Source organism: Botryllus schlosseri, chromosome 5 (genome assembly GCF_051294905.1).
Source record: "Botryllus schlosseri isolate E-star chromosome 5, Bs_hap1, whole genome shotgun sequence".
Taxonomy (NCBI): Eukaryota; Metazoa; Chordata; class Ascidiacea; order Stolidobranchia; family Styelidae; genus Botryllus; species Botryllus schlosseri.
This window is the reverse complement of record NC_137240.1, coordinates 1,779,026-1,805,472: the sequence shown is the minus strand read 5'-3', so window position 1 is coordinate 1,805,472 and position 26,447 is coordinate 1,779,026. Positions and strand designations below refer to the sequence as shown.

The window sequence follows — 26,447 nt, the reverse complement described above, 5'->3', positions numbered from 1 at the left end:
TGCACACAAATCCGAAGTTGTAGTATCATGTGTATGTATTATCCATATCTGAAGAAAACAAAATTTTCCGAAAGTCCAAGTCGGCTATGTTTCGTGATACATGAAATTTGACTGGAGCTGTCGATATGATATATATAAAGGCCTTGTTACTGGTCATCTCCAATGCTAATATAATACTAATATAAGCGCACTATTGCTTGACAACCACGGTTTTTAGCATGTCCAGGCGATTCTTCTCGTGCAACGCAGAAATTTTGGTAAATTTTGAATACCCCGAATCGCAGATATGGGATATTTCTTTGTCCTCCAGAATATCAGCCTTGAAGGTAGGCTATAAACCGTGTCTTTAAGGCGCGGTGTTTACCTTCGTTTTTATGGGAATAGTCCGAGAATGTTACGGAAACTTCGACTTTGTTTCCTGGAAATTCGAATAAAAACCATACGAATCAAATTCCTTGCAAAATTATTGTTTTTATGGTTCGTAGGCTACATAAACTATTCGCACAGTTCAGTGCCTTGCTGGTCCTCAAAGTTTTTTACATCAACTGAGCGGTAGACTTATAGGATACTTCTACCGCGATAGGTTGGATCCTGGTATACTTCAAACCAAAGGATAGCAGGTTCGAGTCCGACCGAGGTCGACTCCAGAATTCCTACTTATGTGTTGGAGGTTTATCAAGGCTCCTCGTCGCCATGTGATTCGCAGATACGGAATAAAAATGAAGAATATCGGCCTGGTGTAAATGACCATTGTAGTCGACAAACACTACGAATACCACAAACAAACATATCGTTTTTAAAATTCGCCTTTCATTCTAAAACTAAATCTATAGCCAAGCGAAAAGCGGATATCAAAGTGACATAGATTTATCGAATATGCGACAAGTCAGTGAGTACCATAAGTTTTATCTGCATCTATTCTCAGGTTAATAGAAAGATGATACCACTAGAAGTGTTTTCTTGCTTTTGCCCCGTTAATAATTCCGTTATTATTTTGTGGTTGCAGGTTGCAGCCATTGCAGAAAGCCCGAGTCACAAAGATAGGTTATCAGAAACGTCGATAACGGTAATAACTGAAAAAGTGTCGGTTATTGCAGACGGTTCTGGCCTGAACTCCGGGCGGTAGAATATAGCTCAGCTTGTGAGAGGACAGCAAAACCAAGTTTGGTGACTGGTGATGGAAGACTTCAGGGCTCCAGGCTAGAATCCGCGGTCTGAAACATATATGGCCTACACACGCACAGTCGTGCGCATATGAAACATCAATGCTATTAAATATCCTTCTTCGATTCATAACCAACCTGCCACAACGTTCATTGCATTTTTCATCAAATCTGAAATGATTCGAACGTGGATCAGTGTACGCACTGCGCAAACGCAGGACCCCTATAAATCATTACAATCAGAATTTTTAAGTACTGAGAGGCATCTAAGTATCGATGCATTCCTACGAATCCTACTCCGCTGCTATAGTTATTTCAAATATTTAGGCCGGTCTCACAATATCAAAAATATAATTTTAGTTGGAGTGATTAATGACTACGGTACGATGTATCCAACGTATCTATCATCATCAATCCAAGGATGATACCCCAGCGACCATAATTACTTTTCTCCAGAATATATTGCTTCAGAACAGCCTTCTTTAAGAGATGTCAGCTGTCCATGGTTCTCAATGACGGTTGTTTTTCTGGCATCCACGCCCACGCTGCGATTGATATTTCCTGCCGAAGTTCCAGGGTAATTCGTTTCGGTTTGTTCCGAAGTTAATCGTTGCTCCACAGGCCGCCAGAAGTATTTGAAAGTTTGATTTTCCAATCTCGCTTTGTTTGCAAAGACATGAAAACTCAAGAGAACCCATGTCGACTTCCTCTTACTTTCTACTATAACTATGAGGTAGGATATAAGATAACACTCCTACGGGCTTGGTATGGACTCGCTGCACTGTGTCATGCTCAACCTCGGTCGAAGTAAAAGTGAAGTCGCTTTCATGCTGCTTCGAGAATATTTTACTTTTTATTGGAGTGGAATATTTGCAGTGACATATTCTCTTTTTCATTTTGTATACATACTATTTAGGCAGTTTTATCGCCGAACACTGTGGCAATAGCAAATCGATCGTCATTGAAACAAACGATATGGCGTACAGCGCAGGATGGTAAGAAATGTTTCTTCAAAAATGCCAAGAATTTAATTTGGAACTTAATTTGTTTAGCCTGTCCAAGTTAACACGAATGGACTATGTTTTAATCTGCCGCACCTTCATCAAAACGTAGCATATCACAAGTAAATCCTCATTATCGTCATCGACACACCATGTCTCCATTTTAACGATCGCAGGAACTTTCAAGTCATGCGCCTTGAAGTGTAGAGTGGGTGTGGCTCCGACTTTGCCGCGAGGTCACATGACCCTATTTATGCTTGATGATACGGTCACTTTATGTTTTTTTTTCAAAACATCCCGGTGGAAATGTGACAAAACACCCGCCGATGTTGATTGTCATTCCTTCAGGGCCGACATATTCCGAAACTTCATCGCATGGAAATCTTTTATGTACTATAAACAGTATAATTTAAAACACCTCGTGATAGTTTGCGGCGGGAAAGTAACAATAAGCGGAGTGTAAGATCTGACGATGTAACTCGACAGCGGTCATGAATCACTCGTTTTTATGATATTCAGATTGGAATAATTTTGATTAATATTATTTTCCTTTATATGAGAGTTGCACAACTTTTTTGTCTTCAATAGATGTCGATCGGGTTGGGTGAGTCTGAGTCACAATTTTAAATATGAACAAACTAAACAATGGAAATTGACCTGTCAGTGAACGACTTCCTGAGGTATGCAATCGATTTGACAAATCGAAAGTTGGACGATTGTCATGGTTCTGGCAAAACTACCGAAGTATGGAAATATGGAAAAGAGATTCCATACCATACTTGGACATTTCCATATTCCATACCGAAATTTCGTTTCATACCATTCCATACTACCATACCATACCATACCATACCATGCTCTGTTCACAACACAATCGCAGTAAGTTAAACCATGGAATAAAATAGTCAAATCGTCCCGTCACATGAGGTGACGGGATGAGTCATCCATCACCAACAAGCACAACCGAAAACAAATTAGGAAACAGATTAGTCCTGCGCGCATTATATTACCCTCGTTGCTACACGAAGAACTGTCACGTACAGCGAAAAAGGAAACATTGACAAACACCAGAATTATAGCTGCTTTGAAGAAATAGTCGCTTTCGATTATCGACGTATCGTGAAGCATCGAAATTAATTTTATTGGTTGCGTTCTAAACTGTGGTCACGCATATTCACGAAGCTGCAATTTGCAATGTCGTATAAATATACAAGGAGTCATTACACTTGTATCAGTCTGGTTGCGGTTGAGACTCTAATACAAGTATGTGCTCTCGAACGTTGCCACAATAAATTAGGATATGTTCAGGTACTTTCTTTACGACTTACGAAATGTGGTGTTCTGAACTTATCTTCGTACTATAATCATACAGTGTCCCGATCTATACATTATATACTATCATCGAAATACATTTCCCCATCAGAAATACCGAGATAGCAACGTACTATAACTATCGAGATCAGATATTAACGATTACACATTAAACATCGCGAAAGAAATGGAGATGTGGAACAGGCATCTATTCAAAAGTTCTCATTCGTAGCTCAGGGAATACATAGCCTATATTAGGCAAGACTCTGCTGTACGTCAGTGATGAGCATCGGACGGATTCCGATATTATTCAGACCTGAGTCTGCACAATTTCGAGACAGTCAGATCGGATTCGGATTCAATTGCAGATTTTCTATCGGATATTTTCGGATATTTGTAACCTTGCTTCGGATATTTTTGGATCGTTTTGACCAGATGTGACTTTTGATTTCAAGTCATAAGAAGAAATCGTCAGCTCGACACCCAAAAGGGACAGTGTACCTCTTGTGATAAGACTGGTAGCACTCAAAAGTTGGTCTGTCAAAGGCCCAAGCAAATATACATATCAGCCAGCTCCAGACTTGGCCTTTGTTAAGGTTACGCCCTAAATGTATCTTAGCTCAGCTGTGCAATTGGAATTCTTCAGAAAAGTTATTCTATTCGGATTTTCCGGACTCTGGACGAAAAGTTTCGGATCTGCATGGATATTTGGATCAGATTGTTCGGAGCTCGAGCTGTCGGATGGATTCGGATTCTCAGAAATCAATATCCGCTCATCACTGCTGTATGTGTACCTATATGACGATGTGGGATGAGAATCTAAATGACTGCGTAAAAGGCCTATGGATTCGTTTGCATTCAATAACGCTGATCAGATTTGAATTATATTTTTCCAATGTTTCCTTGTTTTAAAATATTTTCAGTTGTGCTGTTTCTTCATATGTTTAAACTATTCTACACGTCACAGAAATGAACTTTTCTGGTACCGTGCCGCACGTATTTTACAACCAAGATTCATCTCCATACCATTGAAGGGGACATGACTGTAATCTGATTTATATTTTTTTCTCGAAACAGCTCGGTGCGAAACTTACTCTTGTTTTGGCCCCGACAGTAGGTAACAATATAGGCCATGAAATCGTAAAATTGATGGTCGCACGAATAAGGGGCGATTAACAAAATCTATTGAATGATTTCATAAATTGCATATTTGTCCGTATTTGCATATGAAAATAAAACACGAGCAGTAATAAGACCAGTAGCAAGACCAAGGAATAAAAATTCACAGGTACCGACAAATTCCCAATTCACGGTAAAATGTGGTAAAAGTTACGATCAAATATTTTTGCACAGAGAAAAAGTGATTAACAGCCCCGATTTTGTGATCAAATCCCGTCATTCGCAGCGTAAAGGCCCCGCCAATTTCTATCGAAGGTCTTAACAAAATGACACCACGTTTTTGAAACGCATAGAAAATATCGTACTACCTTCCAAATTTAGCTCTGGGTTCACCCATCAATATCATATAATTCATAAGTGACAAGTCATAGCAGTGCCATATGGTCGTTGGTCAATGGCCACCGGCCAGTCATGATAAGGATGGGCAAATAGAATTACAGTTGATTCAAATTTGACTTGAATTGAATCGATTTCGATCGATCGATATCATCACTATTTTATTGATCGAAATTCACAGAGGAACATTTGTCAAACTCAGCTAAATTCAAAGCGATTTGCACAGTGCAAAGTGAGAAATCAGTTACAGGTTAAAACTGTTATTCGTACGGCATTAAAATGAATAGATTCGATTTCTAATCTGTTATTTGTTTTGCCCATAGTCATGACACAGCGTTCGGATATAATATAGGCCAGAATGTTGCGCTCATGATAATTTGAATAAGCAATTTATCAAGTGTAGAGATGGCTGGATAGAATAGACCGGGAACTTGTGGAAATGTAGTGATAGCTATCTACGAGAAATTACCTAGTCATCGCTTTAGCAATGTTGACCATGCGCTTAGTTTCTGTAATATGAACTACATGTCAGAACAGATATTAGCCGAGTCTGATTAATGATGATCGCGTTCTTTATCACAATGGCGGTGGCCATTTCTCACACGGCGGGACAATTGATTGCCGACTCGTGTTCCATTTCCTGTCCTGGGCAAGTGTTAACCTCCACCGTCAATTTGCGGCAGAAGTATATCGGCCCACCAGGAAAGCGTGGTGCTATGGGCCCGGTAGGTCCGCCTGGGCCAATTGGCAATACGGGTTCAAAGGGGGACCAAGGCAAGCCCTGCAATTGCAAATCATTCGAAGATCAATTAGACAGCTTGAAAACTACAGTTGACCGTCTCAAAGGTGCGTTGATGTCCATTTGCATCATGAATTTTGGGGACTTCTTGATGCTAATACTTCCACGTTTGTTGGTATAGCTTTGACAGAATGGAAAGAAGCGAGTAATGGTCGATGGTATAGGCTCTTTCGAACGCAAGTGACGTTCCAAAAAGCAAGGGAGATTTGCAGGCAACACGGGTCTCGCTTAGCAGCCTCCGGAATGAGGCATCTGAGCACCAGGAGGTTAGGTTTTGAAACATACTTTGAACTGTCGTCGAAGGCAATGACCCTAGAAATGGTGCTAAGACAAAATACAGGTTTCTGGTGAAGTATGATTGCCAAAAAGGTTAACGTTCCGATGTTTATACATGTGTATAGTAGGCCCTCTCGTATCAGCAGTGCATCGCCTTAACTAGAGTAACCATACGTCCCCGTTTAGGAGGATTTGTCCTTTTTTTTATAATCCGTCTTCCTTTATAGCAGTGGTTCTCAACCTTTTTTTAGACACGCCCCCTTTTTAATAGTGAAAAATTTCGCGCCCCCCTTATCATCATATCACAAAATCCAACTGGGATGCTAGCAACCCCAACAGATTGTTTGGTGGTATGGACGGTTATGAATGTTGATGAGAGAATAAACATATATGAAATTGGGTCCATATAGAGAGAAACATGCGTGCATTGTAGGTAAATCGCGCAGAGCGCGAAAACTTTTTTCAGGTGACTGCTTCTTCGCGTCCCTCTTCAGATGTTTCACGCCCTCCAAGGGGGGCGCGCCCCCCAGGTTGAGAACCCCTGCTTTAGAGCTTTGACAGGCAGGCTATTGCGCAGGCACAAATAAGAAACGTCATAAATGGCGCAAAAACCGGATTTCGACGGCAGCGACGACAAGGATGACAAAAAACTGCACTTGGGGTGGATCTATTGGGAGTCGATTTTGAAAAATTACGGGTCGGTTCTTTCGGTAGTCGAGCTGGTTAAATGACGTTTTTTTAGTCAACAAAACAGTATTTCCAGTAAAAATTATCAAATTACCCGTTACCTCTCGTATCATATAAGTTTTATGATTTAAAAAAACGTCCTATTTTCCGGGTCTCAAAAATTGTAACCCTATCTCAACACGACAAAAATATATTTTCTCACATTTTCGAGATCGTTTAGAGTCAATGTCAAATCTCTAGTGAGGCTGTAAAAGTATAGGTTCAGGCCTGATATTTGGAAATGAATTATTACAATAAACTCCCAACAGCAATCTTTCGATGTCCTCTGGACTGTCCATGTTGAGAATGTTGAGAAAATGCGGGAGAAAATATAAACTCATTATCAAACCGCCGCGTTCCGTCTCACAACATTCAAGGTCTCCAGTATTGAATATTTGGTTTATTATTCATATCAAACGACATCACATAACGTGGCATGGCTGCCATCGTGCCATGACATGTATATATATATATATATGTATTATAGATACGTCGTATATAGTAACGACTTTATATGACATTAATTTGTTAAAAGTGAGATCATCACAGTCTCGTGTAAGTGCCATGAAGTTTTGCTAAGTTGATTTTAGGTCTATTAAATTATGGAAGATGTAATCTGAACATAGTTCGAGGATAGGCCTATAGCTTATAACAAGTGTCTTGGGGACGCTAGGGTTGGGAAATCTAATGCAATGTATTTAACAGTGCGTCTGATTGACGTGCTTGGAGACGGCATGCTCGATTTAGATTGAAGATCTGTTGACTTGGTGCAACACAGGGAAATAATATCTCTGGTTGGGATTCCAAGAGACGAATACGTGTGGATCGGCCTGAGTGACATACGCAAAGAAGGCTCGTTTGCATGGGACGACGGTTCCACTGCGCCAGTTACGAATTGGGGAGCCGGTCAGCCCGACAATCATAGGGATGATGAGGATTGCGGACATTTCTGGAGAGGCTATAAGTTCAACGATATTGAATGCAATAACGAAATGAATTTTCTGTGCGAGATGGATTGAACATTATACACATATGTGTTGGATACTTTTATAATATAAAGGCCACAATTTATATAGGCATGAAGTATTTCTTGCCATTCACGCGTACGAAACGCGCGTAAAAAGTTGTAGCTCGCATTTATATAATATATATGCAGTCAAGTCTGCTCGATTCGGACACTGGATAACACGGAAAACCGCTTTATTCGCCAAAATGCTCGAGAACAGAACAAAAGTAAAAATTGCACGTGAAAAACTCCGCTTAATTCGGAAAAATGTCCGCTAATTCTCACACAGGTTCGCAATACCTATCGTTATGACCAGGGTTGCCATACCGTCCTTATTTCTAAGATTTGTCCTTATTTTGAAGGGCCACGTCTTAGAAAACTTGACTGTCCTTATTTCTAAGAAATGTCCTTATTTTCGACTTGCGTCCTTATTTTGTCTTATTTTCAACCATCACAAAAATTTGATCGTTTTTCTCTGGTATTTGTGGTGGGATAGCTAGGGCAGTGTGTCTGTCTGACTGTTTTTAAGTATCCATGGTGTTTGTCGAATACTATGGTCATTCACACCAGGTCCATATTCTTCATTTTAGTTCGTAACTGCTGACTTATAACACGGCCCACATCTAGGCTTTCTGTAAGACACCGCTGAAACGGATGAGGTGGCGAGGTGGAGTCTATATAAACTTCCAACGCTGAGGTAGGCCTATATGAATTCTGAAGTCGACCTCGGTCGGACTCGAACCCGCAATCCATTGGTATTGCATCCACTGCGCTATCTCGCCGCGTACAAGGTCAGTGAGTCTGAGTGGTGGTAGAGCAGTTTCGGCTGTACCAAGCTATCACGGTGGACCTCTTTTTAGCATGTTCCTGATGCTGTCTAGTCTACAGCAGAATAAGATGTGGGGAAGGCAGCATTTTTATTACGCAGTGAAAAAAGGTGCAGTGCTCTCGAGTAAGTCGACAGTTGGGTTAAAAATTAGTAAAGCTATAAGTCCGTGATAAATTGATTTAAATTATTACACATATAGTTTTAGCTAGTAATAAGGCTAAATCTGATCAGTTAAAATGAGCAGGCGTAAAATCGTTTTTGGTGACGATTATGAGAGATAATTCAAAGGTTTCTAACGAAGCTTGAAGGGCGAGTGTTTCGCGCATTGCAATATCTGCATTTGTGACATAGCCTGCAGGCCATAGGAAGGACCGCTATTTCAACTCGCATTGATACCCCAAAACACAAGAATTGTGTCATAATGATTAATTCGAGCCAGTCGATGAATAATTATTTGACAAGTCAATCAGCACGCAACAACGACCACAGACTACAAGATAGCTGCTGCTGATGGTACCTGGCCATTCCATACTGTCAACACCTTGAATCGTTCGTCACCAACGATTTCACATCACAATTGTTCAAAGCAATATTCTCCGATTCCAATTGCTACCTGCGACAAATCAAAGCAACATAATATATGAATACACGTGCCGATGTGACAGTCGGTATGTAGGTCGCACGTCTCAGCGCTTGCAGCAAAGAATTCGCCAGCATGTCCCACGGCAAATTAGAATGAATAATGTTTCTCCTACTCCTTCATCGCAGTCTGTTGACACACTACGTGATTATGATCAAGTTACTGCTTGTAATTCGGCTATTGGACAGCATCTCTTATCCAATCCAGAATGCGCTGATCATTACAATGACAGTCAATTTTCTATACTTGCTCGTGGCCGTTCTCTTTTTCATTTAAAGGTCCTGGAATCTACGATCATAAAGCTACGAAAGCCGATTCTCTGTCGCCAGAAGGAACGCCTCTACACTCTTGGAATATTTCATTAATGTTATGTGTTATGTGTTGTGTTTTCGGTTATTTATAACCGAATATGTACTCGTTAACGTTTGTTTTGTACCGTTACTACCGCATCTAGCCCGTCTACCAGTTGTTTGTTTTTGTTATTATTACGTCATACAGACAAAATATTTCTTACATTTCGAATTCGTTTCACCCCATCACTAACGTTCGCTACTGATGAGAGTTAGTCGAAAAGCTTTTAGCGAATAAATTAACAATATGAAGTTATTGTTTCGCGTTATTCTGAAGTTCTGTACCACAAATCACTGATTCCAACATTGCAAAGAAGTTTGCTTCGCCAGGACCAAGACTACAAGGATTGTTACTGATATTTATCGCTCCCTGCGCTCAAAAGTGATTTTGTCTAAACTTGGTGCACGGCTATTTCCATCTTAGTTGACGTGTCTAATCACAGGGTGAATACGTCTGGTTTGTCACCCTATGGGAGTCATGACCAACACGTTTTTGGGGATGGCTGACGAAGTGCAGTTTCAACCCTCAGTAACGGTAAACCGAGCCCTGAGCTGTCGTGAGATCCATGAAGCACAATGACTAGGAGTTGCTGGAGCAGATTGTTTCTGGCGAAAAGTATGGAATGCGATTTGCCACGTCTCGTATAAATATAAACTATGTACAAAAACGGTTTTTAATGCTCGTCTAATTTTTCGTCCGTCCTTATTTTTGGGTCCATGTCGATGGCAACCCTGGTTATGACACAACAAACAGTTCTTCGTTAAACACAACGTGAGCGATTTTGGCGAACCAATGACGATCCATGCAGTAGCAATCGACAGTGAAACCATATAAAGCCGTGCCAACTTGATATCGCTTTTTCTTCGGAGCAATTGCGTCCGTTTTGCGCAACAGATTGAACCATCGGCAAATATGCATCATTAAAACAACAGATCCGAATTATGTAGCCTATAGAAAATACAATTTCCTCCCGTCCTGCATGGTTTAGAACTGTTTGTTTGTTTGTTTTGGAGTATTCATGGTGTTTGTCGACTAGGCTACTATGGTCATTTACACCAGGCCGATATTCTTCTTATTTTCCGTAGCTGCCGACTTATAGCACGGCCCACCTCTAGGCTTTTGTAAGACACCGCTGACGCGGATGAGGTGGCGAGGAGGGTTTAGAACTGTCTTCGAAGAATTAATGTATTGATATAATCCCATGTGCGTGTGTTATACAATATGACAGTATACAGTATTTATTGATTCGTTTGGTATCGAAATCCTGTGCAATAGGCTACAATTAAATTGAATGCATAACTCTTCACTTCAGCGTTTTATGAGGTCAGTGCCAATTCCTGCAGCATAGCGCATGTGAAATGCAACAAACCGCACAATATGCATTTAGTTGTTGCGCTTGATATGTGCCTTGACTAATCGATGGTTATAAGTAGCTTATATAGTAATCACAGTTGACTTCAAAATGAGCTATTAATTGATCTATGACGAGGAATCTCACTAGGAATTAATGAGCACATGCGACACCATACATGAGATAGTAGGGCTCTTCAAAAATGACTTTTTTCTCAAATCGTACTGGCTACTTGATAAAGTTGTTAGGTTACCTAATTTAAGCCTACACATCAAATTTGGTTCAATTCCAACCAGTAGCCGCATTGCTACAGAAGAAGAAAGTTTCTATATATTATATAAAAATAAATACCAAAAAATTTAAAAATTTTCTGTTCACCCCATGAAAATGTTAGGTTGTCTATAGGAACGATGTTCACCAAATTTGGTTCAATTCCAAACAGTGGAAGCGGAGTTATTGCCGTCGAAAAATTTGGATTTGAATAAAATAGTATTTACGGTGGGCACCACTATAATAAATAATTAAATAATTGGTCACCGTAAATACTATTTTATTCATAATCCAAATTTTTGAACATTGGACAATGGAACATATATATGTGTAGCCTATATATCGAAGTTTTTGGTCAGCACCAGAATTTTCCATGTATCGCAGTCTTGTGGTGCATTGATGAAATTAATAATAGACTGATACTGATAAAGCTAGCGACGTAAATTACTACCCAGGTGGACATCACATCATCATACGCAAAGCCAGTAAGCCAGCCCCGAAACAGGAACTTTAACAATATGACACTATTTCACGGGCCGCTGCACGCTTCTCATAATAATCGTTGATTGCAGCATAGCGTTTGTAGCATTATGATGATCCCAATAGATCCGCTTTCTGTGATGAAGTGCGTTGCTTGATCAAGGCAAATGTTTATTTCCTAGCTCCGCGCGTTTATTGTTGGGATGGAGATTCCCTTAGAATACGATCCGCGAATATCCCACTACACTCCGATAAAAATTGATTATAGAAGCTGAGCAACGGTGAAAGGAGTTTGGGGGTGATGCCCCCCAGAAGTTTGGTAGCTCACCGTGTCCGTATATGAGCCCCAAAACCAACGTTTTTGCCGGGTCTGACAAAGTGCTGTTTAGGCCCTTGGTATATGAAATATGCATGACATTTACATCAGAGAAGGTATTTCCTCTGCACTGCACGTTGTTGTCGCAATTTCATAATTAATACCACACCATACTTTGCGCATTGTTTCACTACGCTGCGACTGTAGGATTTTTTGCCAAACCAGCAAGTGTGGTTAGTCTGGCTAGTCGACGTTACCTGACCACGATCTGACACATCTAGTTCGCCACATATCATCTTGTTTTCCATTGGTTGTCCTTTAGTTTGATGAGAAATATGCCGCTGCCATTTTGATATAAAACGTTTCAGACGTGGCTCGATTGAAGTGTCTGTGATAACTTGCTTGTGAATGTTCGATTTGTTCTGTAAGAACTGCGAGCTTATATTGCTTGACAGCTTCTATTATACTACCAAATGTCGCTAAATTGTAGTGTCGAAATGCAACGAATTTGGTTTGAAAATGTTTTTAGCCCACACGTTTAACCACGTATAACCTTACCACGCACAGCGCTTGCAGTATAGTAGAGCTCTTGAAAGTGGAGCTCAAAGTAAAGCTCCTAACTATGGTGCTGCGATCAATCACTTTGAACCATCCACCCCGAAACAGGAACTTTGGCAACTGATGCCAACTCGCGGGTCACGGAGCGCATTTTATATTTGTGCATTGCAGCATGTTAAATTGTGTATCATTATGATGATTCTGTAGTTCCGCTTTCTGCGAGTGTTTACGCGCATTTCACCATCAAAGCAAATATTTATCTCCTAAAATAGTTTTCAGGCATCAGCACCCATCTTTCCGAAATATCTGCCGCGACATTTGTATTGTATGCGATTGACCGATATTTGAATTTATGACCCAAAAACGTACACTTATTTTAGTCAGTGTGTCCAAGGTCCGCATGCTCACATCTCCGCGGACTATACAGTTGTAATAATAATAGAGTTTGAAACCGAGCACCATGTCCATGAATATGAATATATGCACCAGGCTCCTATCGACGTCGTATTTGCGCGCAATCTTTAGTAGGAAAGCCTTAAACCAGGGGTATAGGCAAACCTTTTAGCTAAATTTGGATTATATTCTAAAACGCAATCTTTAATTTGAATGCATATGACTAAAGTATGGAGATAATATATATACATTGCATAAGTATATACTTTAATCAAATCAAATATTGATATTGATTGAATGTCAGAGACATGAACGGGAAAGCGAGTGACGCAGTTGGTTATGCGCCCACAGCACCAGTGGCAGTGGTTCGAATCCCGGTCCGGACTAACTTCTACGTGTCGGAGGCTATATGGGCTCCTCATCGCCGACCTCACTGCAGTTGCAGTGACTTTTAAAAAGCCCAATCACAGTGAGCCGAGCTATTAGTCGGCAGCAAAAGAAACGATGAAGCGCGCGTGACAGAGACTGCTTGAGAGAGTGCAACAAAATGAAAGACACGAAGAAATGCATTGTACTGTACGAAAATTGTCATTCCGTGGAGCACAAAGCCTTAAACAGGCTAAAAGCACAACTGTTGTGCATCATAGTAATAATAGAAATATGAATGAGATTTTAAGTGGTCAACCTCAATAACCAATTTGTTAAAATGAGAGAATAAATTAGGTTCCCGATTTTGAGAACAGGATCGAAATTTGAATCTGTGAGCAGCGATCTCTCATAGATTTTTTTATTCTACTTTTGGTTCAACTTCAGAACACACAATGCCGATGACATTATTACCATGTTACGTTCAAATACGCTGCAGCAAATGGCTAGTACCACAGTACTACTGCGTAAAACTTGCCTCTTCACGTTCTCTTTTGAAGACTGCAACAACATAAGTTACTGCTGTCTCAAACATTTTATTAATTCCGTCGCTGAATCGAAGAAGGTCGACCCTTACTAATTCGGAATCGTCGATTATGAATATCAACTTGAAATCTGTTGATTAGCTCTAGTTTTTGACATATGGCACCATGCCAAAATGTGCCTAATTACTTGCTGGCGAGGAAGCATCTGTAACTAATCGACTTGAACCATTGGAATCAATACTCAGATTCGAGTTCTCGAAGCAGGGTGCCCGGTCATACTGATTGGTCCAGTGGGGCTCCTTGCGACGAGGTCTGGTCACAACGATTCGATTATTCACTGTAGCATGTGACTTTATTATCTCAAACCAACTCTTACCACAGTGCTACCTCCCAACTTAACTCGAATCCTAGCCCCAACCCCAACCCCAACTTTAATCCACATGTTCAAGTGTTACATGCTGTAGTGTCTCATGCTCGTTTTAATAACCTAGACAACTTTCTCGGGTCTTCTAGTAGGCCTACCACCAATTTTATTTCATATATGTAACTGTTGTTGGCTGTCATAGCTATAGGCCGAGATCGCGGGCACTTCTCCGACAAGACGTTCTTGATATATCCGCTATGCTGGATTTGCTGACGCAATGCGAAGCGTTTTCTCCGCTGCGTGTCACTGTAATGGCAACTGAAGTCAACGATGGCGTGCAACGTATTCTTATAACCCGATTTTTGTACTATGTACATACATATTCGATTTCACTGTTTCGTGTATATTTATATATCATCCATATCTATCAGAAAACTGGATTTTGCTAAAGCTTAATTGCAGAAAGCAGAATAACAGGCTAAAACACGAACCATATATATATTTGAAGGTATTTTGCAACTGTATTTCTTTTTCTTAACACCCGTTCAGAGAATAAAGTAGCCTATCTAGCAATCAATAATCACGCTAATGTTAGTGTTAATATTGATATGATCGGACTATTGCTTGACAACTGTGGCTATCAGCTTGTCAAGGCGATTCTTCTCTTGCAGCGTCGAAAGTTTAGTATCTTCGTGAATAACTTCCTTCGTTTCGGAATCGCAGATATTGGATATTTGTTTATCCTTCAGAATATCAGCGATTATGTCATAAACCGTGGCATCAAGGGAGTATGTCCCCTCGTATTTGCGGGAACGATCCGAGAACTTGACGTTGACTTTAACTTTGTTTCCTGGAATTTGAAATGGAAAATATTGTGAATCAATTTCTGTTTTCAGTGTTGAGCCCGGACATTTGACAAAACCAAAGCCAATATAAAAAAAGCAATGCCAATTGTCCCACTGAAGCTGTGACTATCAGAACAATAATTACATTTCCTCTATTGTTATTGTTATTACCAGTTTTTCGTATTTTGTAGTTATACCGTATTACATTTGTATGACTGCAAATTATTTCAAGAGAGTTATATAGGACCTCAGCAAATTTAAACTTTTGTATCTGGACACTTTGCTAAAACATAGTTGAGTAGACCTGGCACACAAACACACACACACACACACACACACACACACACACACACACACACACACACATACACTTATGACATATCAAGATAATTATACATCCAGGCCTCCTTCGATTCATAACCAACCTGTCATAGCGTCCATTGCATGTTTCTGCACATCTGCAATGATGGGAATAAAAATTGCTGTAAACGGGTTTGGTCTACCCAAGTGAGTGGTGAAACGCGGTACACTTTACCATCACTAAATGCTCCTATCATGCGCATCCCGTTCCTGTTCGTTTCATGCGCTGTGGCTCCCTTCTTAACCACTTTTCCGATGACGTTTCCAGATCCAGGTCCAGCCGGAGCAACTGCGATGCAATAGGTGCGCATTTATCAAGTGGCGTACCTGAGTTTGGTCTGCTTTCGCACATTCGGCCGGTTTTTGCAGTTTGGACAATTTGTTGGCACAAAGCAAAGCAACTCGGCGATTATCGTCACTGTCAACTTTGTAACGACCAAGTAATGCATAATGAGGCTATACATTAATTCAGTTATACCGGATAATCTAGACAACCGCTTTATTCGTCCAAAATGCTCGGGAACGAAAAAAAAGTAGTTCCGACAATTCTCCGCCTAATTCGGACACACTATCGTTAAGTTATCACACAATTACCAGTACTTCGATCGTTTTTACAAAAGATCAATAAATATTTGGCTTGCAGTAACAATCAACAATGACCTCATACAAGGTGATGCCGGCTTCATAGTCGCTTTTACTTCGATACAATTTGGTATGCCTCGTGAAGTAAAGACAGTTTGCAGTACTGACAGAGACAGTGCTTTGAAAGATTGGCAGCCCATGCTGTGCGTTGCTGAGGACTGAATTTAAAGAAATTTGCTATTTTAAATCTGAAAGTGTGTCTTATGCAGTAATACAGTATTAGTGGAATCGTTTGATATCGGTATACAGTACCGAACAATACTGCAGTAGCGCAGCTGCCTTTACTATTGACTATGAAGGAACAATTGATTATCCGCGTAATTCTGACGAAAGTGAGCGGAACCGAAGTGCCCGAATTAGGCGGAGTGGACTGTATATACAATATACACATTGCGCACTCATGTCAAGTTGACCGTAATTCTTTTCTTTGTGGTCGCCCTCGATGACTGCCCCGATTACATCTCCAGTTCTGTTGAATGAGGAGAAAATGTTAATGCCGTGCGAGCGTACATCGTTTTATTGTTACATCCAAACCTGTACGCCGTACGGGGGAATTTGACCTAGAAGATTTACGTATTATCGGGTCTCCTTGTCAAATGTCAGTTTAACACTTGAAAACTATCTCATTGACGACTTGAACGGTTATTAACATTGCCTTCTGTATTTCATAGGCAAGGAAATAAATAAGTTCTCTTCTTTTCCGACAAAAATTATCAAGTAAATCTCTCGGACGTAATTGTTACGGACATGGCGACAACTAGGAATAATGAAATTAATATTCCATTCCATGTATAGGGCTGTTGTGTGCGTGAACCTATGAAATTTAGAGGTTCGCGTTCACAAACGAACCTCAGTAGGTTCTGCACTGAGAACCTTTTTCATGTATCACAATTGTTCACGTCAATATAACAGCTTTGATTGAATTTCTTTGCATTTCCACTCACTTCGGACCACTCTCTGCATGGCGCTGGCAACATAAAAAGATCCACGCTAAACGAGAATGCGCCTCGCCAATTTCGAAAGTTTTACTTTCTTTGTTGCAAAAGCTTGCTCGAAATATCCCGCATGCCGTTCGTAATTATTCAGTGTCTCTCTGCTGCGAGATTGGATCGAAATAAACTACTTGGAGGCAGTGTTGGAATGACGCGAGTCAACATTTTCGTACGACGCGACTCGAGTCACTTTGCAAAAATGACTTGACTTGGCTTGACTCGGCGTTTCAGAAATGTGGATTGACTCGTGACTCGGAGCAAAATTTACGAGTCAATTTCAAGTCATCAAGTAAACGGTGTCGATTAAATCACTGAATCTTGTGTATATGTTCGGATTTTTCGCGATACGCCGGTGCCACTTGTGAGAGCAACCAGTCATACACGGATTGTACGTTTCACTGATCCTACATTGCTATATCACAAATAAATTGTCCGCAAACGAAATGATCACAGTTTACTTTGTCGTAGTTCTAGTAGTAGTAGTAGTAGTAGTAGTAGATTATTATAATAGCAACGTATTCCTGTTTCAGTGCTTATACATTGCGCATTGCTCACCTTTACCTAGCCACTAGTATAATTTAAATCAAACGAATGGAGTTTATGCATAGATATTCTCGTGGACGAGTAGATGGGCAGTGTATTGTACCACGTCAATTTGTTCAACTTCTCGCGGTTTCGTATTCGATCCTCTATTTCGGCTGTTGATAATATAGACTGTAGCATGTAGCTATACAGTTACTCACATGTGTTATTAGCAGATCTACGTGTGAGAGCGCGATGCAGCGCCTTTTTGTATGTATATTTAACTATATATTCGATATTTTATTCAAGGGAAATGGCCAATTAATCTGTCTTTCACGGAGCTAGGAAAATGTAATGACTTTGAATCATCACTCATACTTCGAAAATTCAATTTGACTTGAATTGTGACTTGACTCGTGACTCGACTTGACTCGAGTCACATCCAATAAACGAGTGACTTGACTTGACTCGAGTCACCTTCCAAAATCGATTGACTTGCTTGACTCGAGTCAAAATGTGCAATGACTCGATATGACTCGTAACTCGAAGGTATTGACTTGATCCCAACACTGCTTGGAGCTAGTCGGCGAGTCGTGCTTATTCAACTAGTCAATGAAAGTGACATAAAAAATACATCGCTGTTTAATGTAAAAAATCTAGCTGCCGTACTGGATTCATCTTAATTTCATATGTTTATCGTATCATAAAAATCAAATCCGTGCGATTGGGGTGTTGGCTATATTGTATAATTTGTTTATGATTAATATATTACTTTACTGAAATATAGGGTTGGAATGAAGTGAGCAATACGACATCATGTTACGTCATAGGTTCACGTTCGCCTTCACATAAAATCTTTCAAAAAGGTGTGCGTTCACATGAACCATAACCTTTCAGGGGTTCGCACCATCCCTACTAAATTGTTATATGACCTTTCATACCCTTGCTTCATTTTATCGCCCATTTTTAGTTGTTGTGTGATCTTCAGTTCTTCACCACGATTCCTTTACTTCCTCTTAGTCGATTGTGTTTTATATCTATTACAACATACAAAAATTTGTACTCTGTTACGTATTGGTAATTTCACGTGAACATCCACGTAACAAAACAATATGCAGTCACATAATGAAGAATTACCAAAGCCGATGTCCAAATGAAGTTTGCGCAATAAATTCCACCCGGATTTTTTCTTCGCGATAAGTATTTGTGACGAATGGGCATTATTCGAAAAGAAATAAACGTCATGCTGAGAGATTACGTGACTTTGAGCGGTAAATCCCTCTCCCCCATAAACTATTCTGAAACAGGGCAGGGAATTGTGCGAAATTTCACCCGAGAGCAAGCACGTGTTCATCCTTGCACAGTGAATGAAAAGTAGGAAACTTTTGGAACATTTAGTTCAAACTGGAGCGGCGGTTCGATCCAACTCTAGAATGATGACGCGCGGTAGTATATTGTCGGGCAGAATCAAACATGGGTCGCGACGGGTCTAAATTTGAGCTGAAACTCGCCAAAGCGATGGTATATTACGTATGACATATTTGCTGAATTTCTTGCAACAAAAAAATTATTTCCTGTGGATAACTTGTAAGTGTCCAACTGTCCATGTTCACTGTGTCGAGAACTGTATCCGTATCCCGCTTGAGCAAAACAATTATCGAGATGACAGATTTCGTGTCGTTGGGAGGGTCCGTTCACACTTTCATTTATGTGCCTCGGAGGCGACTTTTATCAAAATACACCAGCCAAGGCTGTGTCAACAAAAGAGGTTCGTGCCTAAAATAGTACTTGAAAGATCTCGTATTCCAAAGTTCATGCTGGTGACGTCATATTTTGTGATACGATTGTTTATAGACAATGTCCTTTTCAATTCTCTACTAGTTGCTGACGATTACCCATGACCAGTGGCGGCTCGTGACAATATCGGGTGGTGGGGCAAGGGCTGCAAGCGACTTTTTATCAAGATGACGTCACAATGGCGTTTTCCAACGTAAACAAGTGACTTGGTGGTACGGTAACGCGAACTTCCCGACAACAGTGATTTTAACGTATGTGCCACGAGAGGTCTGCCTGCGAGCTGTGACTTGAAGTGTGGTAACTGCGTAAACGGCGTACGGAACAAAGATTCGACAGTCGACACGGTTCATGTTCGCACTATACCTGACTAATTATCTGCAGAGATGGAAATGACTATAACTCGAGAGATTGCGTAAGCCTAACTGGAAAAATCATCGAGTTCGGACTCATACGCAATTGTTATCTCATAGATTGGACATGTCATATTGAATCCAAAGCATCATTCTGAAGAACTACGGATAGCAGCCTCGGAAATTCGGTCCCGGTATTTTGGCCTTGAGGCTGGAGACTGTCACACGACACATGCGGCTTACGCTCTATAGCAGTGGTTCCCAACCTTTTTCGGTGGCAGGGCCAAATTTAGAATTTCAGAGTACGGTCGGGGCCGCACAAATACCAGGGCGATGAAAGGAACCCAAAATAGTCACCAAAACATGAAAATTCACCTCCTTTCGATAAACACCGTCAAATCAAATTATTCGGACGCTTGGGTCGCGAGCTATAGGACTACCAATTTTGCTGTTTTTTTGCCGGCTAAGCAGTACGCATCTCGGCGTATTTAATCGTGAGTCACTTGTTGCACATCTATCCGTAAATTAATTATCAATACCCAGGGCCGTAACAGCACTTCGTCAGCCCCCCTCAAACGTTGCTCTTGGCTACCTCAGGCTAGATGGCTGTTTACCGCTATATATCATATAAATCGGGTGTCCGTTTTACGCAGCTTCTATCGACTAATCGCGCGAAGCGCGACAAATTTCTGTAATTCATGATTGAATCGGTCAATATAATCGGGAATTGAAAATATATTGGTATCAATTTTTATCCTCTCTCTCCTCAGGAGGAGAACATGCAGGAACGAAACAGAACTTCGTCAAGCCCCTCAAAACACTTGGGTCTTGAGCTCCCATAGGGTGATAATCCGACCCCCCGTCCCGTTGGTCGCTTCTGCCACGAAATCAGGATCACCGCGTGAGCCAGCGTGGAGCGCGAAAATTTTAGGTAATTCAAAATAAAATAGGTCAAAATGATCGGGAATTGCATATATATTGGTATCAATTGTTTGTCCTCTCTGCTCACGCAATTACATTTACCGGTAGAGCTAAGTGAGGTGTCTTGGAAACTGCAGGGCCTGTAAATAATAATTAAAAATATTCGGACGGGCGGACCCTGGTGGTACGACTTCGTTACACGATGTTATTTCGTGACCTCCAGTCTGCTATATCAAAAAATATAGAATCGCCCAAACGTACTAAACTAAAAGACGCACACGCTTTCAAATTGGTAGTTGATCACTGGCATATAATTCTTCCCTGCTGGATGGTAGCCTATTTGTCTCGCGAGGTTCAGATTGCCAAGACAGGAATATTCGGTGCCAGTCATTTAGGCGCCTATGGTCAATTATACCTATATGTATTTTGTTTTTACATAACGAAGTTTCCGGTCAGCATAAGGGCAGTCCTTTTCGGCCAAGGTTTTCTCGCTGTCGATCGTTCTGGCACACTTCTTGGAGTCGCATGTTATATGGCCTAAAGCTTTATATGTCTTCGTGCGTCGTGACGCGGTAATGGCCAACGCTGATATGCCCACTTTTATAAATCTTGCGTATTTTATCTTGGTGGAAGAGTATCAAATAATGAAGGTACTTTGAAACTTGAAACTTTGAAAAAGTTGCATAAAATTTCATAAAATACTCTATAATTCATGCTAATTCACTAAATAATTTTGGGCCCCCTTCGAGCTCGTTCCTCCCAATTGGCGGACTTGGGGTGCGGCAGTTACGGTCCTGTCAATACGTATATCTATACCTATATCTATAGGTACTGATCGTTCAACTGGAATGTTAGGGCACATTGCATTGAAACAGCAGTGACGTAATCTTAACACTCTACTCACAACTTTCCTGCAATCCTAATTGAAAACTCCAGACTCCAAGCCAAGCAAGAGTATTTTATGAATATAATTTTTTTTCTTAAATCGATTTCTCAATATTTTTGAGGGGGCCGCAGAAAGGCTAGCTGGGGGCCGCATGCGGCCCTCGGGGCCGCGGTTGGGAATCACTGGTCTATAGTGTCTATATGTCTGCTGCAAAATCGCCTTCGGAAAATATATTACCGAATGAATACGTGGATGAAAGCCGAAAACTTGGTACACTGTTACATGAAATCATCGAGAAGCAGCCTCATCATGACCGTTTTCGGTATGGCACACTGTCAAAATTAATACGAACAGACCAACACCGAATTTTGCCTAAAATTTACTGAGGAATAGGCTGATCAAGCGATCAGCTGCTGTTAGCCGCCATCGAAAACGAAACAGCTATCGCGTTTGACAGAGGGGTTGTAATTGTGAGCAAATGGTCTGAAGGCCACAATTTCACGGTGAAATTGACATTGGAGAATATAAAATAAAACTAAATATTTGAATGCAAACCGAGGATGTTATAGTAAACTGTTTCATGATATCATCATCTCATCACCTATCTCAGTATGGAACACAGTTAGCGTTAACACAGATACACCGGCTTTTGCGTGAAATCCGCAATGCGTTAGATAGGCTAAGTGTCAGATCAGCGCAAATCTCTACCATACTCGACCTTGATAACGAAATTGCTGCCCTAATCATTGAGTGACAACCTTGAGACTTGGCACAGCGTTCGATACTAAAAATCAAGACATACCATGTAAAAGCTCATGACAGATCTAGCTAAGGAGCATCGTTAAAATCAATGGAGACCAATACCGGCTTTGCGTAAAATATGTTTGCGATAAATGACGAGTCAGCTCTCACTCGACTTAGGAAACGAAATTACCACTAACATAGTTCAGTGTCAAACTTGTTGTTACATCACACCTTAGGGGCAACCATGCTATGTTGCCCTACCTGCGCGGTAATTTTATGAATAGGAGAGAGTAAATCACTGTTTCTTTATTGTGCGCGGCTTTGAGAGCATAGGCAGTGAAAGCTTGTTATGAGCGCTACCGGGGCATGCCCCGGCTAGGCATTCGCAAAGCGAAAAAACGGAAGAGAATTCGATTTTCGCAGAGACTTCGCTATACATGGGCATTTACAAGCGAAAGGACAAGAAGTATACGATTTTCGCTGGGATTTCGGTACATATAGATTGTTGTGCGTCTATAAATGGTAAAGAATTGTTATTGAACAGAATTTTAGGTGGGGCAATGCCCCAGTTGCCCTATAGGACGAGCCGCTACTGCCCATGACGAGTGTCAGCCGAAAATATTCGGGTTCATTTCAAAACGAATATATTATTCATTGGTATATTGAAGTTCTGTACCTCAGCAGCACTTCATGTATCCAATAAGCGACACAGGCCGAAGGGTGGTTACACACGAACATGACTGCATTAGGATATCTGATTATGTGGGCTGAAAGTTGGACTAAAAATATTAGAGCATATGTTATTGACAAAATTTATTCGTGAACTTGACCTGAAAATAATTCTTCACATCTAGGGACCCAATCATGATATTTATTAACAATGATACTTGCGACACTTGTTTAGACCACATATGTCAGGGTAGCATTTTCTAGAAACAATGTCAAAGATTTCTGTTGCAGGTGGTACAATTGGATAGCAGAAAAAAAACATTTAAGTCCTGATCTAAAACATATCAACGTTTCGCACGCCAAAGGGTGCGCACATTGTTTTTCACTGCCTGGTTCCGTGACATGACAACGTAAAAACGTAGCCTACTAACGTAAGTAATGCATTCATTTCGATGTGTGGGGCTTTGGTCACGAGATGTGACAAAAACTTAGATTTGGGTCGGACTCTACAAAGTGTAAGGATCGCTGTTGTAGGGACTACGCGGCCTGTACCGCAGTGGTGTCAGTGATAAAACGAACCCATGCTTAAATATAGTGCACCTTCGTCCGTAAATTGCTGTGTACTTGGCATGACTTGATGTGCTTAAGGTCCACTGGAAGTCTATACCTAGGGATGGTGTGAACGTGAGGTTCACGTTCGCGTTCTGTGTGTGAACCTCGGAAATTTTGAGGTTCGCGTTCACAACAGAACCTTGGTAGGTTCTGCACTGTGAACCTTTTTCATATATTGCAATTTTCACTTCATTATATCATCTTTGGTTCAAATTTATTGACTTTCAACCGCGGGCCACTCATGCATAGGGCTGGCAGCATAAACATTCAACACTAAACGAGCATGCCCTTGACAATCTCAAAAATTTACTTGTATTGTTACATAAGTTTGCTCGAAATATCCAGTTTTCCGTTTGTGCATATTTAGTGTCTCTGTGCTGTGAGCTTGACCCGCAATCACATGACATCAAGAGCGAAATACACTGTCTTTTGTCAGCAAATGATCCTTATTCAATCAATCAATAATATTGATATCGTCTACTGATGTAAAAATCTAGCAGGCGTACGGCGTCAATCTTGACTACATATGTATACTGTATCATAAAAACCAAATCCGTGCAACAGGGGTGTTGGCTATGCTGTTGCTGCTGTATAACTTGGTAATCGGTAGCAAGTATAGAAACCCATTTTACACTGTGCTCAATATCCATGTGGCGATACTCAGACGCCGAATACATTGTCCGATCAGGTCGAAATTGTTGGCAAAGCGACGCAAGATACTGATTTTATGGGATAATGATATCATTTGATTGCCCCAGTTGATAATTTGGCGACGTTTCAAACGTCAATATGTACTTAAGTACTGAGCTATTATGTGGCCCCGAGTCGGCGCTCGGTGTCGTGTACAGTATATTAATACAGGCAATCACCTAATTGAAATATGGGGTTGAAATTAGGAATATGACGTTACGTGACGTCATGAGGTTCACGTTCGTGTTCACACAGAACCTTTCAAAAAGGTTCACGTTCACACGAACCTGAACCTTTCAGAGGTTCACACCATCCCTAGCTATAGGTCTCGGATATGGAGAGGCTCGTTGTACTCCGTAAAGATTGTTCGTTACTGAGTACTGACCCTATACGTGATTGACACGTCATTGGTTTATTAAGTTGTACTAACCAGTATATCGTATAGTTTTATATAGTGTAACGCTATCCTGTATATGTCTTGTAACAGCAATTTTCTCGAACATTACCATGAAAAGACAAATCTTAGTCACCCTGCAAAGGTGCCATCCCGTCTCGTGCTGAGGCTGAAAAGGGGATGTCAACATCAACACGCGAAGCCAACCCCGAAACAGGAAGTTTGCCAATATGACGCTATTTCCCAGACCGCTGCAGGTGTCTTATAATAATAATCAGATAATTATTCATTGCAGCCTTATGGTGGTTTAGCATTGTATTGATTTGAATAGTTCCGCTTTCTGTGATGACGTGTAGTTTGTAGGCCTATTGCTCAATCAAGACGATCATATATTCCATAGCTGCGACCGGATATTGTTGGGAAGGAGATTCTCTTAGAATACGATTCGCGAATATCTAAAAATATGGCGACACTTTTACAAATCATAAAAGTTACATTTTCGGAAGGGAAAAACAGCTGATTTTAAGATTTTTACTACAAATGTTGATGTGAAGGCAATCATTGCGACTCGACTCTATTCCCGAATGACCCGCTTGAACACCCACATTACATATTTGGCGTCATTTATGTTTTTTTCGTATTTGACCCTGTCCATTAGCTTAGCTGTCAAAGCTGTAAAAGAGGACGAATTCCCAAAAGGAGGTCATTTAGGCGTTCTCGGAGGACATTTTCGAATTCCTGGAAAAGGAGGACAAATCCTCCTAAAGGAGGACGTACTGTAACCTTACTAGATAACAGATATAGGTTAGTAGGTTACCTTATTGTTTGTTTTCACATTAAAACTATACGTACTACGCAGGCTACGTAAGAACAAGGAAGGTACTATAAATATCCAGAATTGAAGGTAGGTAGGGAATATACATGATATATACATCGGAGAAGGTATTTTCTCCGCAGTGCACGTTGGTGTCGAAATTTTAGAGCTAATACTACATTAGGATTACACCATTGCTTTGCATGTTGTTTGACTCCGCTTTCACTGTACAATTTTTTGGCTAACAGACTAGTCGAGGTTACCGGATCCCGACCGGACGTATTTATTTCGTTAACTGACACATAAATCACATCATTTTCATTGGTTGTCATTTGAGATCTGGCATTTTGATTTGACACGTTTTAGACGTGGTTCTATTGAAGTTTATGCGATAACTTGCTTTTGACTGTACGATTTCTTTAGAAGGAACTGCTACTTTTTTATTTGATAGCTTCTATTATACTGTCAAATTCAACTAAATTGTACTTTTTAGATGTAAGGAATTTTGTTAGAAAAATGTCCTTAGCCTTCCTTACCCTGTTCTTAAACTTGCCATAGGCAGCTTTTAAAGTTTAGTACAATGCTTCTGCCGTAGTAGAGCTCAATGTAAAGCTCTTTGATCTGTCAGCCCAACCATCTATCCCGAAACAGGAACTTTAACATCTGATGCCAATTCTCGAGTTATGAAAAGCCTTTTATATTTGATAATGTTCAACCAACCATCAATACCGAAACGGGAACTATACCAATTGATGCCGATTCTCGGGTCACGAAAGGCCTTTTATATTTGTTCATTTGGGCATGATAATGTTTGTATCATTTTACCGATTTTCTATAGTAGTTCCGCATTTTGTGATTGCTAATGTACGCAGCTACACACAGTGAACAATCAAGGCAAATATGTATACAGTGGAATAGTTTTAAGACAATTCGGACGTGTCTTTCCGAA

General features: G+C 40.6%; 3 protein-coding genes across 3 annotated transcripts in view; 1 reads left to right on the top strand and 2 right to left on the bottom strand.

Annotated features, from left to right (window-relative positions):
• The window catches only part of LOC145439606 (uncharacterized), a 231,524-nt gene that overhangs the window by 16,378 nt on the left and 188,699 nt on the right, over positions 1 to 26,447 (bottom strand). The window lies entirely within an intron of this gene.
• Positions 4,847 to 8,275, top strand: LOC145438566 (C-type lectin TsL-like). The gene is made up of 3 exons (XM_080315903.1): positions 4,847 to 5,836; positions 5,911 to 6,055; positions 7,570 to 8,275. Exons 1-3 carry the CDS (start codon positions 5,548 to 5,550, stop codon positions 7,808 to 7,810), a joined length of 675 nt encoding a protein of 224 aa, XP_080172029.1. The 5' UTR covers positions 4,847 to 5,547; the 3' UTR covers positions 7,811 to 8,275.
• LOC145438652 (uncharacterized) lies at positions 14,814 to 18,706 on the bottom strand. Its single transcript, XM_080316004.1, has 5 exons — positions 18,563 to 18,706; positions 16,506 to 16,576; positions 15,641 to 15,754; positions 15,531 to 15,563; positions 14,814 to 15,110 (listed from the first exon to the last, which is right to left on the bottom strand). Exons 1-5 carry the CDS (start codon positions 18,583 to 18,585, stop codon positions 14,878 to 14,880), a joined length of 474 nt encoding a protein of 157 aa, XP_080172130.1. The 5' UTR covers positions 18,586 to 18,706; the 3' UTR covers positions 14,814 to 14,877.

Bases quoted from the DNA above. Each gene is read 5' to 3' on its own strand.
- LOC145438566 (XM_080315903.1), top strand. From the start codon at position 5,548: ATGATGATCGCGTTCTTTATCACAATGGCGGTGGCCATTTCTCACACG. The intron at 5,837-5,910 runs GTGCGTTGATGT...TTGTTGGTATAG, and splicing joins TACAGTTGACCGTCTCAAAG to CTTTGACAGAATGGAAAGAA. The intron at 6,056-7,569 runs GTTAGGTTTTGA...GGTGCAACACAG, and splicing joins AGGCATCTGAGCACCAGGAG to GGAAATAATATCTCTGGTTG.
- LOC145438652 (XM_080316004.1), bottom strand. From the start codon at position 18,585: ATGGGCGATAAAATGAAGCAAGG. The intron at 15,755-16,505 runs GTGCGCAATGTG...ATTGCATCGCAG, and splicing joins TTACGGTCAACTTGACATGA to TTGCTCCGGCTGGACCTGGA. The intron at 15,111-15,530 runs GTTGGTTATGAA...TTCAAATTCCAG, and splicing joins TGCAATGGACGCTATGACAG to GAAACAAAGTTAAAGTCAAC.